The sequence below is a fragment of the Triticum urartu genome, chromosome 1A, assembly GCF_056163025.1.
Source record: "Triticum urartu cultivar PI428250 chromosome 1A, HENAU_Tu73, whole genome shotgun sequence".
Taxonomy (NCBI): Eukaryota; Viridiplantae; Streptophyta; class Magnoliopsida; order Poales; family Poaceae; genus Triticum; species Triticum urartu.
Genome location: NC_141873.1, coordinates 5,417,731 through 5,436,239, shown reverse-complemented (window position 1 = coordinate 5,436,239; position 18,509 = coordinate 5,417,731). Strand labels below are relative to the sequence as shown.

The following is an 18,509-nucleotide window of genomic DNA, read 5'->3' as shown; positions in this document are numbered from 1 at the left end:
GAGTACAAAGTGGACAGAGTCGTCCATATCGCAGCGGATGTGGATAGCCCCTCCACAGAGCGTCCAATGGGGGGCACCACCGAGTTCAACAACTAGCCAATGAGCACAGAGTTTATAACCTTCCATCTCTTTCCCTCCACAGTAGTCTTGTCTCCAGGTTCAGCAACAACACCCAACAAGTGCCCATCAAGCTCCTTCTGTTCCACAGCCAGCAACGCCCTCCGGGACCAACTCAGATAATTGGTAGTCCCCTCTAACTTCATGTCCATGGGCGACAGTTCGATCTTCTGAGCCACTTCCTGTCGAGGAACGATGGCCCCAGATTTCGACTCCTCGAGGAACTTAGCTAACTTCTCGAAAGCCTCGGCAAGGCCTGTTGGCTCACTCATCTTCAGACACAGCCTCTACACACCCAACAACAGCAGCAGCAAGCACAGCCGCACACAGTCCTCTGCACACACACAGCAAGGCCCTCTGATCTTTCTCCCCCTCTGCCCACAGCCGCAAAACAGCAGAAACAGCAGCCCACAGCTCGGTTTCTCTTCCTCTCATGAAGCAACAGCAGCAGACCAAGACGAACCCAGCAGCAACACCTTCCTCTCTTCAATCCCAGTAGCCAGGACACAACGGCAACGAGCAGAGCCGTGCGGACTCGCTCTCTCCCTCCGCGAGAATGACCGCAGCACGCCTCTCCTGCTCTACACTCTCGCTCTGCACTCTCGCCGCTCCTCCGGCTCTTCTCCTCGTCCTGCGCCACAGCCGCACGCCTCCACGCGCACAGCCGCCGTCGATTTCCCGCTGGCCCGCGCAGCCGCCGTGCGCTCGCCGCCGTGACGCTCAGCCGCACGCGCCTCCGCCCAGATGTGCCACCGCCTCCACACCGGACTCCACCGCCGGCCGGCGACTAGGCCACCGTCGCCGTCGTCCCCGGCACCTCACCTGCGTCTGATACCATGTTGAGTCGCAGGCTCACCCTGTTTGTGGCTGTTCCGTATCTGTGTGGCGGCTCCACTGAGAACGGGAGGACTGGATGCCTCCTTCTAGGTCAGTACCTCCTCATGGGCTTGGGCCCATACCGGTTCGACAACTACTAACATGACACTCCCTCGGCTAATGGTGCCTTTATATACTGAAACTAACAGAAGGAAATTATCATTGTAGCATGCTCTTTGTTTTATAGAACGGCATGGCGAGAATAAATGAGTCACAATGTGTATTTCTCTATGCCTCTTTCCAGTTTATCTTTCTACATACAGGGTTGTCTTACCTTAAACCAGTAACATTTGTTGTAAATGGACACATCGTATCGATAAGCATTAGGCGCGGCGTGCCGCCGCGCGGGCTAAGCTAGTATGTACAAATCTGCGCTCGTTCTCTGATTGTGAAACTTTCATGAAAATTCTACCTATTTCGCAACAAAAAAATTAATGCTCAAAACAAAAAAATAATCGCTAAAACTGCTTTTTCAACACACGGTGGAACATCTATCTTTCTTCCATCAAAATTTGTTTCTTTTGTCACCCGAGAGCCTGTGCTCCAAGGAGCAACATCAAATAAACAACATAAATATAGTTTTTTGTGTATGAAAAAAAATGAAAAAAGTCTGTTTTATTTTGCTAAGATATGTACAGAACACATGGGAGTCATCTTGTGAATGTTTGGTATGGAAAAGAGAGAAACCAACAAAGAGAATCTTTTCTGAAACATTCCTGTTTTGCAAGTACTTGTGACAAAAAAAATGTTGATGTTATCAAATATACCCTTGATCAATGAACGGCTTAAATCAAATATTTCTCTTACCTCATAGGAGGTAGAGGATGCATCAAGTGCATCAGCCAAATTTATGCACCGAATGCACCCGTCTCCTTTGGCCATTGGATGGAAAAGCGATGTGCAATATTTGGGCACAAGTTGGGCTTTAGCATATTTGCAGGAACAACCCTGTATTTTCTCAAAATCAACCCACACAATAGCTCTTTGGGTCTTTGGCTGCTTCTATTTTAGGAAAATAACCTTATATTTTTATCAATGTCAACCCGTTGTCCATGTCATTTCGGAAAATAAACCCGGTGGTTTATCTCATCTAGAAGTTTATAAAAACTACATGAGTTTCATCAAGTTTCATATCTAAAACTTGATGAAACTTTGTTTCATATCCAAAATTTTCATGAAACTTAGTTTTGTATCCAAAACTTAGTTAGCAATATCCCAACAAGTTTCTTTCGAAAAGGAGGATTACCCCTGGCCTCTGCATCAAAATGATGCATGAAGCCATATTATTAATCAAAGCATCCACCAATTATGTAGTATGTTACAAAAACTCAAAATGAGGTAAAAAGAGACGAACAAAGACACAACCGGTAAAAATAGGACTAGATGACTATACACCTATCATATTGTTGGACCACCATCCAAACCGGTTGTAGGTATCCCGTGCTACCGTCTCCCAGTGGTTGCACTCATAAGTCATATGCACATTGACTTCTGCAGTAATGGCCACGTATGGATCCAACAAGCTGGTGTGCATGGTTGGTTTTAATGAAATACAAGGTTCATTCTGTAAATATGTTATAAGTTAATAGATCTTGGCCGTCACTACTCCATTCAATGGTTGGAGAGGATGGGTGCATCCGGTGCACAGATTCGCCCGGTGCACTAAATATGTTTTGATAGGAGCAGATCTTCAAAAAGCTCGAAACATAAAAATGTTCAACATTTTATTGTTTCAAATATCTCTCCATGAAAAACGCATAGGGTCAAATGAATCGTGAAGCCAACATTGGTATTGATAGCTAGAGAGGTTTCAGAGCAAGTTTTCTAGGACATCATATAATTGACAAAGGAGGCAGTGTTATTTTTTATATTATTATTGTTAACAATCATGCCAAATCTAACAACACTATTTTCTTTTGCCTGATAAAAATATTTTTCGAAGTGTTAGCAATCCTGAGGGGATAACAAATACATATGCGTATCTAGAATTTATCAATATATTAAGAATTACAGGTATGTTTAGATGCGAACTCACGTTAGAGCTTATCTCTCCTGGCGCATTAAGCGTATCTTGATGGAGTTCATTTGAAGCATTTTCAACCTGTTCAAATAACCAATTAAGCACACTTCACCTTATCTTCTGGCTCGGAGCGACAAATTGCAAATGGAGATGTAGACAGGATCTCAAGATTAAGTTTTGAGGTTGTGATGCCATGGATGACACGGGAGTGATCTTACCTGCTGCGAAGTAATCATGCTAGCTTTGATATATATGTCCATAGTTTCTCTTTCATCAAGCCTACTGATTATATGTTCTGTATCCGGTCTATTCGCCAGGTTTAACTCGGTGCACTCTAGTCCTATCTCAGCACATACTCGTACCTGTTCCAGCTGTACATCACACTGTGATTTGTCCAACATGTTACTCCAACTTTCGACTACCTACAAAATGAGTTTGTGAGTTATGAAAAGAAGCATCATATTTTTCAATGTGAAATTAAAGTATGTTGTCTACATACTAGGCCTATACATGATGTCAACAGCTTATGCAAAACTACATAAATTAATAATTCAAACTAATAATATAAATTTCCCAAGAACTTAACTAGGGTGCTCCCCTAGTTTAGTCTCACATATCATAAGAAACACATGTATGAATTCAATTAAGAATAAATATGCATCCAAGTTCAGGTTAGAGGTAACTTGGACAAGGGTGGTGAGATTGTATAGCCATTTAAAATGGCAGAGAGTGATATTATGATGCATCTTAAAAGAGAAGCAAGTAATGCATTGGTTTCGAAGTACAACTTTATTTTCAAAAGAAGACCTAAATTGTGCTTACCTTGTCAACATCGTGATACCCCTTCTTTCCAGTGAGTATCTCTATGATTATTACACCGAGACTATAGATATCAAGTCGGTACGAATGCCGGTATCTGATTTCAGTATGGTCAAAAAATTCTGGTGCCATATATCCACTGCATAATTATATATCCATGTGATTGGTTAATCAGCAAGGTAATGCATGTGTTAGTACAAGTCATAGCGTCATTATTTTTGAACTTTCAATAGGCTTAGCAAACTTACATCGTTCCTCCTTTCATAGTAAGAACCTTGCTTTGCATTTCTTTAAAGCACCTTGATAGACCGAAATCAGCAATTTTTGGTACCAGGTTAGCATCCAACAATATATTTGCGGGCTTTAAATCTAAGTGGACAATATTATTCTGATGAAGATGGTGTAACCCCTGACACATTCCTGTGATAATTTGAAAACGGTCTCTCCACTGAAGTCTGTGAGATGTATCTACGAAAGGGAAAGGATAAAGGAAGTTTACTACTATTATTTGACATACTCCCAATTTCCTGCATACAACACGGGTGAATACTAAACTATAATATTGGAAAACAGAGTGGGATACTGAATGTGGAAGTATAGATGTCAACACGGTTATAAGGAGTACTTCAAAACTTTAATATTGGAAAGTATAGATAGCATACAACACGGTGAATACTATATGTGGGATACTGAATCTTATGATCTTTAGCAATGAAAATAAAGGTTAAGAAAAACTCTGTGTGCCACAAGATCCTATACCTGTGATGTACTCATAAAGACTACCATTAGGAAGATACTCGAAGCAGAGCAACCTTTCCTCTACATCTGCCATGACGAATTTTCCGTTGTACTTTTCCATTCTCCCTTGCCTGTCAGCACAATATCCTAGAAACCGTACTATATTTTTGTGCTTGACCATCATGAGACATTCAACCTCTCGGTGGAACTCCGCCTCATACATATGCGTATCGGACATCTTCTTCACCGCGACGGTTCTATTCTCAAGCTTTCCCTACAGCATGAAGATGCCTTGTCAGCATATCCAAAGAAAAACAAATAGGCTAGAAAATCTCAAGCTTTCTCTACAGTATAGTAGTCGAGTACTCGAGTGTGATGGTGACTAGTAATCTACGGGCTAACCAAAGAAAAACAAATAGGCTAGAAAATCTCAAAAAATTAGAATATCCGACATTAATTTAATACACTATAATTTTATAGCCATTAGATGAATTTAAGTGGAAATGTTACCCAGCATTGCCACTATAATGGAATGACGTGAAACGATATATCTACCATTGATTCGAATTATAAATGTCCTGATTAAAAGTTAAATGTTCTGTAAAATAATAACTGTGTACGTACTCATGTGGAATATCATGACAGGTACATATCGATCTGTATAGGCTAGGAAGCATAGAGCCATGAGCAGTCACGACTTCTAATCCGAAACGAACCAAAAACAATCACGTAGCATATTTCAAATCTGCATCTACATCTACATCTTTTCCCATAATAATAATATTAATAATAATAATAATCTTTACCTAATAATAAAGCAAATTGAGTTTCTCTCGTCCGTCATGGTATTTTTCAGAAAAGTCCCTCTATTTCAGAGAATTCAACCCGCAGTCCTGTTTTAAATTAAAACGAATCGTTATTTTTATAGTTTACATAAAAGTCCCTGTCTTTTCTTGAAATCAATCCGCCATCCGAATTTAAGTCACACCTGAACCGTTATTTTACATTTTTCGAAAACCCCCTGATGTTTTAGGTAATTCATCCGCGGATCATATTTAAGTCAAACAAATGCTTTTTAAAATCATCCATATCTTTTAAACCGTAACTCCGATTTGAACATGTTATATATGAAATTTGATTAGAAAAATATGTAGAATATGAATATGAGATAATTTTTACCAGTTAAGCATTTTTAAATATTATTTTGGAATATATTTGAGTCAAACCAAATGATTTTCTAAATTATCTGTATCTTTTAAACCGTAACTTCGATTTTAACATATTATGTATGAAATTTTATTAGAAAAATGTGTGGAATATAAATATGATGTTAATTTTACCTATTAAATATTTTGTTTTAGGTAATTCATCCGCGGATCATATTTAAGTCAAACAAATGCTTTTTAAAATCATCCATATCTTTTAAACCGTAACTCCGATTTGAACATGTTATATATGAAATTTGATTAGAAAAATATGTAGAATATGAATATGAGATTATTTTTACCAGTTAAGCATTTTTAAATATTATTTTGGAATATATTTGAGTCAAACCAAATGATTTTCTAAATTATCTGTATCTTTTAAACCGTAACTTCGATTTTAACATATTGTGTATGAAATTTTATTAGAAAAATGTGTGGAATCTAAATATGATGTTAATTTTACCTATTAAATATTTTGTTTTAGGTAATTCATCCGCGGATCATATTTAAGTCAAACAAATGCTTTTTAAAATCATACATATCTTTTAAACCGTAACTCCGATTTGAACATGTTATATATGAAATTTGATTAGAAAAATATGTAGAATATGAATATGAGATTATTTTACCTGTTAAGTATTTTTAAATATTATTTTGGAATATATTTGAGTCAAACCAAATGATTTTCTAAATTATCTGTATCTTTTAAACCGTAACTTCGATTTTAACATATTATATATGAAATTTTATTAGAAAAATGTGTGGAATCTAAATATGATGTTAATTTTACCTATTAAATATTTTGTTTTAGGTAATTCATCCGCGGATCATATTTAAGTCAAACAAATGCTTTTTAAAATCATCCATATCTTTTAAACCGTAACTCCGATTTGAACATGTTATATATGAAATTTGATTAGAAAAATATGTAGAATATGAATATGAGATTATTTTACCTGTTAAGTATTTTTAAATATTATTTTGGAATATATTTGAGTCAAACCAAATGATTTTCTAAATTATCTGTATCTTTTCAACCGTAACTTCGATTTTAACATATTATATATGAAATTTTATTAGGAAAATGTGTGGAATCTAAATATGATGTTAATTTTACCTGCTAAATATTTTTATGGAAGCAAACTTATAATTTATAGCGCAAGATCGTTTTTTCCATACCGGCGGCGATCCGGATTGCAAATAAACACCCCACTATAACCATATACGGAAAAGAAAACGTTGATAACTACAAATGCATACCTCTGAAACATGTCGCAAGGGAAAACAACAGATTTCTCATCGCGAGAGTGAGAGAGAGAGAGGGAGAGCAAGAGAGGGGGAGAGGGAGGAGAGAGGGAGAGAGACACCTTAGGACTAACCATATTCAACACACGTTTTTTGTTGTTTTGTGTTAACACCGAGGCCATCACCGGTGAGGGTGAGAAGGAGGATAAGCTGTTGGGGAACGTTGCAGAAAACAAAAATTTTCCTACTCGTTTCACCAAGATCCATCTATGAGTTCATCTAGCAACGAGTCATCGGATGCATCTACATACCTTTGTAGATCGCGAGCGGAAGCGTTCAAAGAACGGGGTTGATGTAGTCGAACACGACGTGATCCAAATCACCGATGACCAAGCACCGAACGGACGGCACCTCCGCGTTCAACACACGTACGGAGCGGATGACGTCTCCTCCTTTCTTGATCCAGCAAGGGGGGAGGAGAGGTTGATGAAGATCCAGCAGCACGACGGCGTGGTGGTGGATGCAGGGCGTCACAGTAGCAGGACTTCGCCTATACTACGAAAGAGAGAGGTGCAACAGGGCAGAGGGAGGTGCCAAAGGCTGAGGTATGAAGTCCTCCCTCTCCTCAACTATATATAGGGGTGCCTAAGGGGGGTGGCCGGCCCTAGGAGATGGGATCTCCTAGGGGGGCGGCGACCAAGGGGTGGGGGGCTTGCCCCCCAAGCAAGGGGGCGCCCCCCTTAGGGTTTCCCCCCAACCCTAGGCGCATGGGCCCTTGGGGGGTGGCGCCCCAGCCCACTTTGGGCTGGGTCCATTCCCACTTCAGCCCATGGGGCCCTCCGGGATAGGTGGCCCCACCTGGTGGACCCCCGGGACCCTTCCGGTGGTCCCGGTACAATACTGGGTACCCCGAAACTTGTCCCGATGGCCGAAACAGCACTTCCTATATATAATTCTTTACCTCCGGAACTCCTCGTGACGTCCGGGATCTCATCCGGGACTCCGAACAACATTCGGGTTACTACATATACATATCTTCACAACCCTAGCGTCACCGAACCTTAAGTGTGTAGACCCTACGGGTTCGGGAGACATGCAGACATGACCGAGACGACTCTCCGATCAATAACCAACAGCGGGATCTGGATACCCATGTTGGCTCCCACATACTCCACGATGATCTCATCGGATGAACCACGATGTCGAGGATTAAACAACCCCGTATACAATTCCCTTTGTCAATCGGTATGTTACTTGGCCGAGACTCGATCGTCGGTATCCCAATACCTTGTTCAGTCTCGTTACCGGCAAGTCACTTTACTCGTACCGTAATGCATGATCCCGTGACCAGACACTTGGTCACTTTGAGCTCATTATGATGATGCATTACCGAGTGGGCCCAGTGATACCTCTCCGTCATACGGAGTGACAAATCCCAGTCTCGATCCATGTCAACCCAACAGACACTTTCGGAGATACCTGTAGTATACCTTTATAGTCACCCAGTTACGTTGTGACGTTTGGTACACCCAAAGCACTCCTACGGTATCCGGGAGTTACACGATCTCATGGTCTAAGGAAAGGATACTTGACATTGGAAAACTCTAGCAAACGAACTATACGATCTTGTGCTATGTTTAGGATTGGGTCTTGTCCATCACATCATTCTCCTAATGATGTGATCTCGTTATCAATGACATCCAATGTCCATAGTCAGGAAACCATGACTATACGTTGATCAACGAGCTAGTCAACTAGAGGCTCACTAGGGACATGTTGGTGTCCATTATTCACACATGTATTACGATTTCCGGATAACACAATTATAGCATGAATAAAGACAATTATCATGAACAAGGAAATATAATAATAATGCTTTTATTATTGCCTCTAGGGCATATTTCCAACAGTCTCCCACTTGCACTAGAGTCAATAATCTAGTTACATTGTGATGAATCGAACACCCATGGAATTCTGGTGTTGATCATGTTTTGCTCTAGGGAGAGGTTTAGTCAACGGATCTGCTACATTCAGGTCCGTATGCACTTTACAAATATCTATGTCTCCATCTTGAACATTTTCACGAATGGAGTTGAAGCGACGCTTGATGTGCCTTGTCTTCTTGTGAAACCTGGGCTCCTTGGCAAGTGGAATAGCTCCAGTGTTGTCACAGAAGAGTTTGATTGGCCCCGACGCATTGGGTATGACTCCTAGGTCGGTGATGAACTCCTTCACCCATATTGCTTCATGTGCTGCCTCCGAGGCTGCCATGTACTCCGCTTCACATGTAGATCCCGCCACGACGCTCTGCTTGCAACTGCACCAGCTTACTGCCCCACCATTCAAAATATACACGTATCCGGTTTGTGACTTGGAGTCATCCAGATCTGTGTCGAAGCTAGCGTCGACGTAACCCTTTACGACGAGCTCTTCGTCACCTCCATAAACGAGAAACATTTCCTTAGTCCTTTTCAGGTACTTCAGGATATTCTTGACCGCTGTCCAGTGTTCCTTGCCGGGATTACTTTGGTACCTTCCTACCAAACTTACGGCAAGGTTTACATCAGGTCTGGTACACAGCATGGCATACATAATAGAACCTATGGCTGAGGCATAGGGGATGACACTCATCTCTTCTATATCTTTTGCCGTGGTCGGACATTGAGCTGAGCTCAATTTCATACCTTGCAACACAGGAAAGAACCCCTTCTTGGATTGATCCATATTGAACTTCTTCAATATCTTCTCAAGGTATGTGCTTTGTGAAAGACCTATGAGGCGTCTTGATCTATCTCTATAGATCTTGATGCCTAATATATAAGCAGCTTCTCCAAGGTCCTTCATTGAAAAACTCTTATTCAAGTAGGCCTTGATGCTGTCCAAGAGTTCTATATCACTTCCCATCAAAAGTATGTCATCTACATATAATATGAGAAATGCTACTGAGCTGCCACTCACTTTCTTGTAAACGCAGGCTTCTCCATAAGTCTGCGTAAACCCAAATGCTTTGATCATCTCATCAAAGCGAATGTTCCAACTCCGAGATGCTTGCACCAGCCCATAAATCGAGCGTTGGAGCTTGCACACCTTGTCAGCATTCTTAGGATCGACAAAACCTTCCGGCTGCATCATATACAATTCTTCCTTAAGGAAACCATTAAGGAATGCCGTTTTGACGTCCATTTGCCATATCTCATAATCGTAGAATGCGGCAATTGCTAACATGATTCGGACGGCTTTAGCTTCGCTACTGGTGAGAAAGTCTCATCGTAGTCAACCCCTTGAACTTGTCGATAACCCTTAGCGACAAGTCGAGCTTTATAGATGGTCACATTACCATCCACGTCTGTCTTCTTCTTAAAGATCCATTTATTTTCTATGGCTCGCCGTTCAACGGGCAAGTCAGTCAAAGTCCATACTTCGTTTTCATACATGGATCCTATCTCGGATTTCATGGCTTCCAGCCATTTGTCGGAATCCGGGCCCGCCATCCCTTCTTCATAGTTCGAAGGTTCACCGTTGTCTAACAACATGATTTCCAAGACAGGGTTGCCGTACCACTCTGGTGCGGAACGTGTCCTTGTGGACCTTCGAATTTCAGTAGGAGCTTGATCAGAAGTATCTTGATCATCATCAATAACTTCCTCTCTAGTCGGTACAGGCACCTCAGGAACATTTTCTTGAGTTGCGCTATTTTCCGGTTCAAGAGGTAATACTTCGTCAAGTTCTACTTTCCTCCCACTTACTTCTTTTGAGAGAAACTCTTTCTCTAGAAAGAATCCATTCTTGGCAACAAAGATCTTGCCTTCGGATCTGAGGTAGAAGGTATACCCAACAGTTTCTTTAGGGTATCCTATGAAGACGCATTTTTCCGACTTGGGTTCGAGCTTTTCAGGTTGAAGTTTCTTGACATAAGCATCGCATCCCCAAACTTTTAGAAACGACAGCTTAGGTTTCTTCCCAAACCATAATTCAAACGGTGTCGTCTCAATGGATTTCGACGGAGCCCTATTTAAAGTGAATGCAGCAGTCTCTAAAGCATAGGCCCAAAAAGATAGCGGTAAATCGGTAAGAGACATCATATATCGCACCATATCTAATAGAGTGCGATTACGACGTTCGGACACACCATTACGCTGAGGTGTTCTAGGCGGCGTGAGTTGTGAAACTATTCCACATTTTCTTAAGTGTGTGCCAAATTCGTGACTCAAGTATTCTCCTCCACGATCTGATCGTAGAAACTTGATTTTCCTGTCACGTTGATTTTCAACCTCACTCTGAAATTCCTTGAACTTTTCAAAAGTTTCAGACTTGTGTTTCATTAAGTAGACATACCCATATCTACTCAAGTCATCAGTGAGGGTGAGAACATAACGATAGCCACCGCGAGCCTCAACGCTCATTGGACCGCACACATCAGTATGTATGATTTCCAATAAGTTGGTTGCTCGCTCCATTGTTCCTGAGAACGGAGTCTTGGTCATCTTACCCATGAGGCATGGTTCGCACGTGTCAAATGATTCGTAATCAAGAGACTCTAAAAGTCCATCTGCATGGAGCTTCTTCATGCGTTTGACACCTATGTGACCAAGGCGGCAGTGCCATAAGTATGTGGGACTATCATTATCAACCTTACATCTTTTGGTACTCACACTATGAATATGTGTAGCATTACGCTCGAGATTTATTAAGAATAAACCATTCACCATAGGAGCATGACCATAAAACATATCTCTCATATAAATAGAACAACCATTATTCTCGGATTTAAATGAGTAGCCATCTCGAATTAAACGAGATCCCGATACAATGTTCATGCTCAAAGCTGGCACCAAATAACAATTATTAAGGTTTAAAACTAATCCCGTAGGTAAATGAAGAGGCAGCGTGCCAACGGTGATCACATCGACCTTGGAACCATTCCCGACGCGCATCGTCACCTCGTCCTTCGCCAGTCTCCGCTTATTCCGCAGCTCCTGCTTTGAGTTACAAATGTGAGCAACTGCATCGGTATCAAATACCCAAGAGCTACTACGAGTACTGGTAAGGTACACATCAATTACATGTATATCACATATACCTTTTGTTTTGCCAGCCTTCTTGTCCGCTAAGTATTTGGGGCAGTTCCGCTTCTAGTGACCGCTTCCCTTGCAATAAAAGCACTCAGTCTCGGGCTTGGGTCCATTCTTTGGCTTCTTCCCGGCAGCTTGCTTGCTAGGCGCGGCAACTCCCTTGCCGTCCTTCTTGAAGTTCTTTTTACCCTTGCCCTTCTTGAACTTAGTGGTTTTACTGACCATCAACACTTGATGTTCCTTCCTGACTTCAACCTCTACTGATTTCAGCATTGCAAATACCTCAGGAATGGTCTTCTCCATCCCCTGCATATTGAAGTTCATCACAAAGCTCTTGTAGCTTGGTGGAAGCGACTGGAGGATTCTGTCAATGACCGCATCATCCGGGAGATTAACTCCCAGCTGAGTCAAGCGGTTATGCAACCCAGACATAGTGAGTATGTGCTCACTGACAGAACTATTTTCCTCCATCTTACAGCTGAAGAATTTGTCGGAGACTTCATATCTCTCGACCCGGGCATGAGCTTGGAAAACCATTTTCAGCTCTTCGAACATCTCATATGCTCCATGTCTCTCAAAACGCTTTTGGAGCCTCGGCTCTAAGCTGTAAAGCATGCCGCACTGAACGAGGGAGTAGTCATCAGCACGTGTCTGCCAAGCGTTCATAACGTTTTGGTTCTGTGGGACAGGCGGGTCACCTAGCGGTGCTTGTAGGACATAATCTTTCTTGGCAGCTATGAGGATGATCCTCAGGTTCCGGACCCAGTCCGTATAGTTGCTGCCATCGTCTTTCAGTTTGGTTTTTCTCTAGGAACGCGTTGAAGTTGAGGACTACGTTGGCCATTTGATCTACAAGACATATTGTAAAGATTTTAGACTAAGTTCGTGATAATAAAGTTCATCTAATCAAATTATTCAATGAACTCCCACTTAGATAGACATCCCTCTTCTAGTCATCTAAGTATAACATGATCCAAGTCAACTAGACCGTGTCCGATCATCACGTGAGACGGACTAGTCAACATCAGTGAACATCTTCATGTTGATCGTATCTTCTATACGACTCATGCTCGACCTTTCGGTCTTCTGTGTTCCGAGGCCATGTCTATACACATGCTAGGCTCGTCAAGTCAACCTAAGTGTTTGCAAGTGTAAATCTGTCTTACACCCGTTGTATGTGAACGTTAGAATCTATCACACCCGATCATCACGTGGTGCTTCGAAACAACGAACTGTCGCAACGGTGCACAGTTAGGGGGAACACTTGCTTGAAATTATTATGAGGGATCATCTTATTTACTACCGTCGTTCTAAGTAAACAAGATGCAAAACATGATAAACATCACATGTAATCAAATAATAATAGTGACATGATATGACCAATATCACATAGCTCCTTTGATCTCCATCTTGGGGCTCCATGATCATCTTGTCACCGTCTTGACACCATGATCTCCATCATCATGATCTCCATCATCGTGTCTCCATGAAGTTGCTCGCCAACTATTACTTCTACTACTATGGCTAACGCGTTTAGCAATAAAGTAAAGTAATTTACATGGCGTTTCTCAATGACACGTAGGTCATATAAAAGAATAAAGACAACTCCTATGGCTCCTGCCGGTTGTCATACTCATCGACATGCAAGTCGTGATTCTTATTACAATAGCATGAACATCTCATACATCACATATATGTCATTCATCATTCATCACAACTTTGGCCATATCATATCACAAAGCACTTGCTGCAAAAACAAGTTAGACGTCCTCTAATTGTTGTTGCAAGTTTTTACGTGGCTGAATTAGGGTTCTAGCAAGAACGAATTCATACCTACGTGAAAGCCACAAAGTGATTTGTCAACTTCTATTTACCCTTCATAAGGACCCTTTTCATCGAATCCGCTCCAACTAAAGTAGGAGAGACAGACACCCGCCAGCCACCTTATGCAACTAGTGCATGTTAGTCGGTGGAACCGGTCTCACGTAAGCGTACGTGTAAGGTTGGTCCGGGCCGCTTCATCCCACAATACCGCTGAAGCAAGATAAGACTAGTAGCGGCAAGAAAGTTGACAACATCTACGCCCACAACAAATTGTGTTCTACTAGCGCAAGAAGAACTACGCATAGACCGAGCTCATGATGCCACTGTTGGGGAACGTTGCAGAAAATAAAAATTTTCCTACTCGTTTCACCAAGATCCATCTATGAGTTCATCTACCAACGAGTCATCGGATGCATCTACATACCTTTGTAGATCGCGAGCGGAAGCGTTCAAAGAACGGGGTTGATGTAGTCGAACACGACGTGATCCAAACCACCGATGACCAAGCGCCGAACGGACGGCACCTCCGCGTTCAACACACGTACGGAGCAGATGAGGTCTCCTCCTTTCTTGATCCAGCAAGGGGGGAGGAGAGGTTGATGAAGATCCAGCAGCACGACGGCGTGGTGGTGGATGCAGGGCGTCACAGTAGCAGGACTTCGCCTATACTACGAAAGAGAGAGGTGCAACAGGGGAGAGGGAGGTGCCAAAGGCTGAGGTATGAAGTCCTCCCTCTCCTCAACTATATATAGGGGTGCCTAAGGGGGGTGGCCGGCCCTAGGAGATGGGATCTCCTAGGGGGGCGGCGGCCAAGGGGTGGGGGGCTTGCCCCCCAAGCAAGGGGGTGCCCCCCTTAGGGTTTCCCCCCAACCCTAGGCGCATGGGCCCTTGGGGGTGGCGCCCCAGCCCACTTTGGGCTGGGTCCCTTCCCACTTCAGCCCATGGGGCCCTCCGGGATAGGTGGCCCCACCCGGTGGACCCCCGGGACCCTTCCGGTGGTCCCGGTACAATACCGGGTACCCCGAAACTTGTCCCGATGGCCGAAACAGCACTTCCTATATATAATTCTTTACCTCCGGACCATTCCGGAACTCCTCGTGACGTCCGGGATCTCATCTGGGACTCCGAAAAACATTCGGGTTACTACATATACATATCTTCACAACCCTAGCGTCACCGAACCTTAAGTGTGTAGACCCTACGGGTTCGGGAGACATGCAGACATGACCGAGACGACTCTCCGATCAATAACCAACAGCGGGATCTGGATACCCATGTTGGCTCCCACATACTCCACGATGATCTCATCGGATGAACCACGATGTCGAGGATTAAACAACCCCGTATACAATTCCCTTTGTCAATCGGTATGTTACTTGGCCGAGACTCGATCGTCGGTATCCCAATACCTTGTTCAGTCTCGTTACCGGCAAGTCACTTTACTCGTACCGTAATGCATGATCCCGTGACCAGACACTTGGTCACTTTGAGATCATTATGATGATGCATTACCGAGTGGGTCCAGTGATACCTCTCCGTCATACGGAGTGACAAATCACAGTCTCGATCCATGTCAACCCAACAGACACTTTCGGAGATACCCGTAGTATACCTTTATAGTCACCCAGTTACGTTGTGACGTTTGGTACACCCAAAGCACTCCTACGGTATCCGGGAGTTACACGATCTCATGGTCTAAGGAAAGGATACTTGACATTGGAAAACTCTAGCAAACGAACTATACGATCTTGTGCTATGTTTAGGATTGGGTCTCGTTATCAATGATATCCAATGTCCATAGTCAGGAAACCATGACTATCCGTTGATCAACGAGCTAGTCAATTAGAGGCTCACTAGGGACATGTTGGTGTCCATTATTCACATATGTATTACGATTTCCGGATAACACAATTATAGCATGAATAAAGACAATTATCATGAACAAGAAAATATAATAATAATGCTTTTATTATTGCCTCTAGGGCATATTTCCAACATAAGCAGCAACACAAATATGATGCCTCGCAAAAATAAAGGAGATGGACCTATTGTGGTCTTGAGTGATGGTTGTTGAGTTAAGAGTGTGTGTTATGTTTCCCTCCCATTGCAACGCACGGGCTCTTTTGGTAGTAATATAATAATAAAGCACCGATCGCTTTTGGGATTATGCGTTAGAGACAGCTGCATTCACTTTAAATAGGGCACCATCTAAGTCCATGGAGACGACACCGTATGAACTGTGGTTTGGCAAGAAACCTAATTTGTCGTTTCTTAAGGTTTGAGGCTGCGATGCTTATGTGAAAAGGCTTCGGCCGGAAAATCTCGAACCCAAAGCGAACAAATGCGTCTTCATAGAATACCCAAAATAGTCACATTTCACGATAGAACCTTCAGTTATTGTTGAAATGATTTATTTCCTATGGACTGGAAACGTGTACTGACCGGTAGCAGTACGTTTAGACTTCGAGGCATGTCTTGGAACTGAAATGAACCGTACCCCATGCAACGAACTGGGTTCTGCTTTGGAAGAAGGCTCTCTCAAGTCTCAACGAAGTTGATGCTGCCGCCCATGGCCATGTATCTCTCGATGATGGGATAAGTCCAGCTGCTTATTGCCCTTATGTTTCAGATTATTTATCTTCCCTCGAATACACCACCATGAACGGTTATTTCGTTATCCTTCTCTAGTTCAAATATTTGGATAGATATATCTCAAAAGAATAAAAAAAATCAATAATTCGTATACCAATCTGTATGCATCTCCATTTCATGATTAGCCTACTTCCAGTGTCAATTGTAGGACTACAACAACAAGGCAGAATTATTGGGCTACTTCCATGCTGTTGGCGACGCTCACTTTTGCCATCGTTTCTCCATGTATGGGCCTCATCTCGTGAATGTGACAGATCATTCATGTATGGTTGTCCTCCTTCATTTGCGGTGGCAAGCAGATGGGGAATAGTCAAGATGCCCCTAGAGTCGACGAACTGCTAACATGGAATCAAATACTGAAATCACTTTTGCAATACAACCTTCCATTACTGTCTGACTCTATCGCCTAGAATGTGTGATGACTGGTAGCGGTAGATGTAGAATCTATCAAGTCTTCTCATTTATGCTGCTTGTTGATGACTTCCATGGTGTCGTCTCACATACATCTTAGTAATTTTATGGTTGTATGCATCCATAGATGCCAAGGTCGGTAGGTTTAACCCTCCATTTCAAAAAAGAAAGAAAGAAAAAAATTCATTAGGACTACTTACCAAGATGAATTCACGTAGAACATGATATGTGACACGGTGGTGACCAATTACCAGGGTACCACCTGACTCGAGGAAGTAGAATCCAAGGGTGCGGTAGACAGGCTCCTATCAACATCATATATCTTCCAAGAAAATCAGCACCACGTGGAAAAAATATTTGAAGAATTTCCTTGTGTGCGAACAATGGAAATAGTAGTACATGCATTAGTTGTAAGTACCACGGTATCTAGCTAGAATTATGGGGTGGTCTTTTTTTTACGAAAACACTAACGCCCACACGTGTGGGCGTTACCCAACTTGCCCGCACGTCTGGATCGTCGTTCACTATCTTTTGCACGAATTTTGACACGAAAAGGTGAATTTGGTGTGCCACGTAGGACGGGGCTGGTGTGTGGGTGTTGGAGAGTTTGCTCACACGCTCGCACCACGCTATTTGCCAGCTGCGTTGTGTGGGCGAACTGCTTTTCGCCCACACAACCACCACCTAGGTCATGCGCGTGTGGGCGAACTGCTTTTCGCCCACACGACACTCCTACCTTGTGGATGGCAACTGCAGTTACGCGAACGTGGCAACTCAGTACACACACATGGCAATTGTGATTCTTTGCTACACGGCAACTGCAGTTACGCGAACGTGGCAACTCGGTACACACACATGGCAACTGTGATTCTTTGCTACACGGCAACTGCAGTTGCGCGTACGTGGCAACCAGATAAACACACATGGACACTGTGATTAACAATACATGGCAATTATGGTTGGACCACACGTGGCAACTAGGTAAACACACATGGGAACTACTGTTTTGACCATATGTGGCAAGTAGTTAATCACACACGGCAACTACGGTTTGATTACACGCGGCAACTACCATAAATTAGACATGGCAACTATAGTTAACCAAAATAGATAGAGTTACCATGCTTTTACAACTACACTTGCCATCCCAGATAACTACATCTGCCAACCAGAATGGCAACTAAATCGTCATCCCGCGGGGTACCTAACGTAGCTACGTCAGGACGTGTGGACATTTTTGCTTCGTGCCACACGCACGGGATGGAGATGAGTAGTACTTGTTGGGCGTGTGGCACGAAGTAGCCGCGCCCACACATGTGGGCAATTCTAATGTCCGTCCACACACAGCTCGTATGGGCTGCCTCCTGCTCACACCACACACGGTGTGTGGACGCATGACATATATGCCATACGTGTGGCAGTTATCGGCGTCTTTTTTATGTATGATTAATTTGCCATCGTCGTTTCATCATAGTCTCCTTATTCAAAAAGGTTCATCATAGTCTCCTGTAAAAATAACAGACCAGTCTT

At 42.8% G+C, this 18,509-nt stretch overlaps 1 protein-coding gene across 1 annotated transcript; it reads right to left on the bottom strand.

Moving 5' to 3' along the window:
• Positions 1-92: 92 nt before the first annotated feature.
• LOC147988192 (cysteine-rich receptor-like protein kinase 10) lies at positions 93-16,782 on the bottom strand. Its single transcript, XM_087534213.1, has 6 exons — positions 16,750-16,782; positions 4,592-4,844; positions 4,081-4,300; positions 3,836-3,971; positions 3,232-3,435; positions 93-404 (listed from the first exon to the last, which is right to left on the bottom strand). The coding sequence occupies exons 1-6, from the start codon at positions 16,780-16,782 to the stop codon at positions 93-95; spliced, it is 1,158 nt and encodes a 385-aa protein (XP_087390339.1).
• Between the last annotated feature and the right edge of the window lie 1,727 nt (positions 16,783-18,509).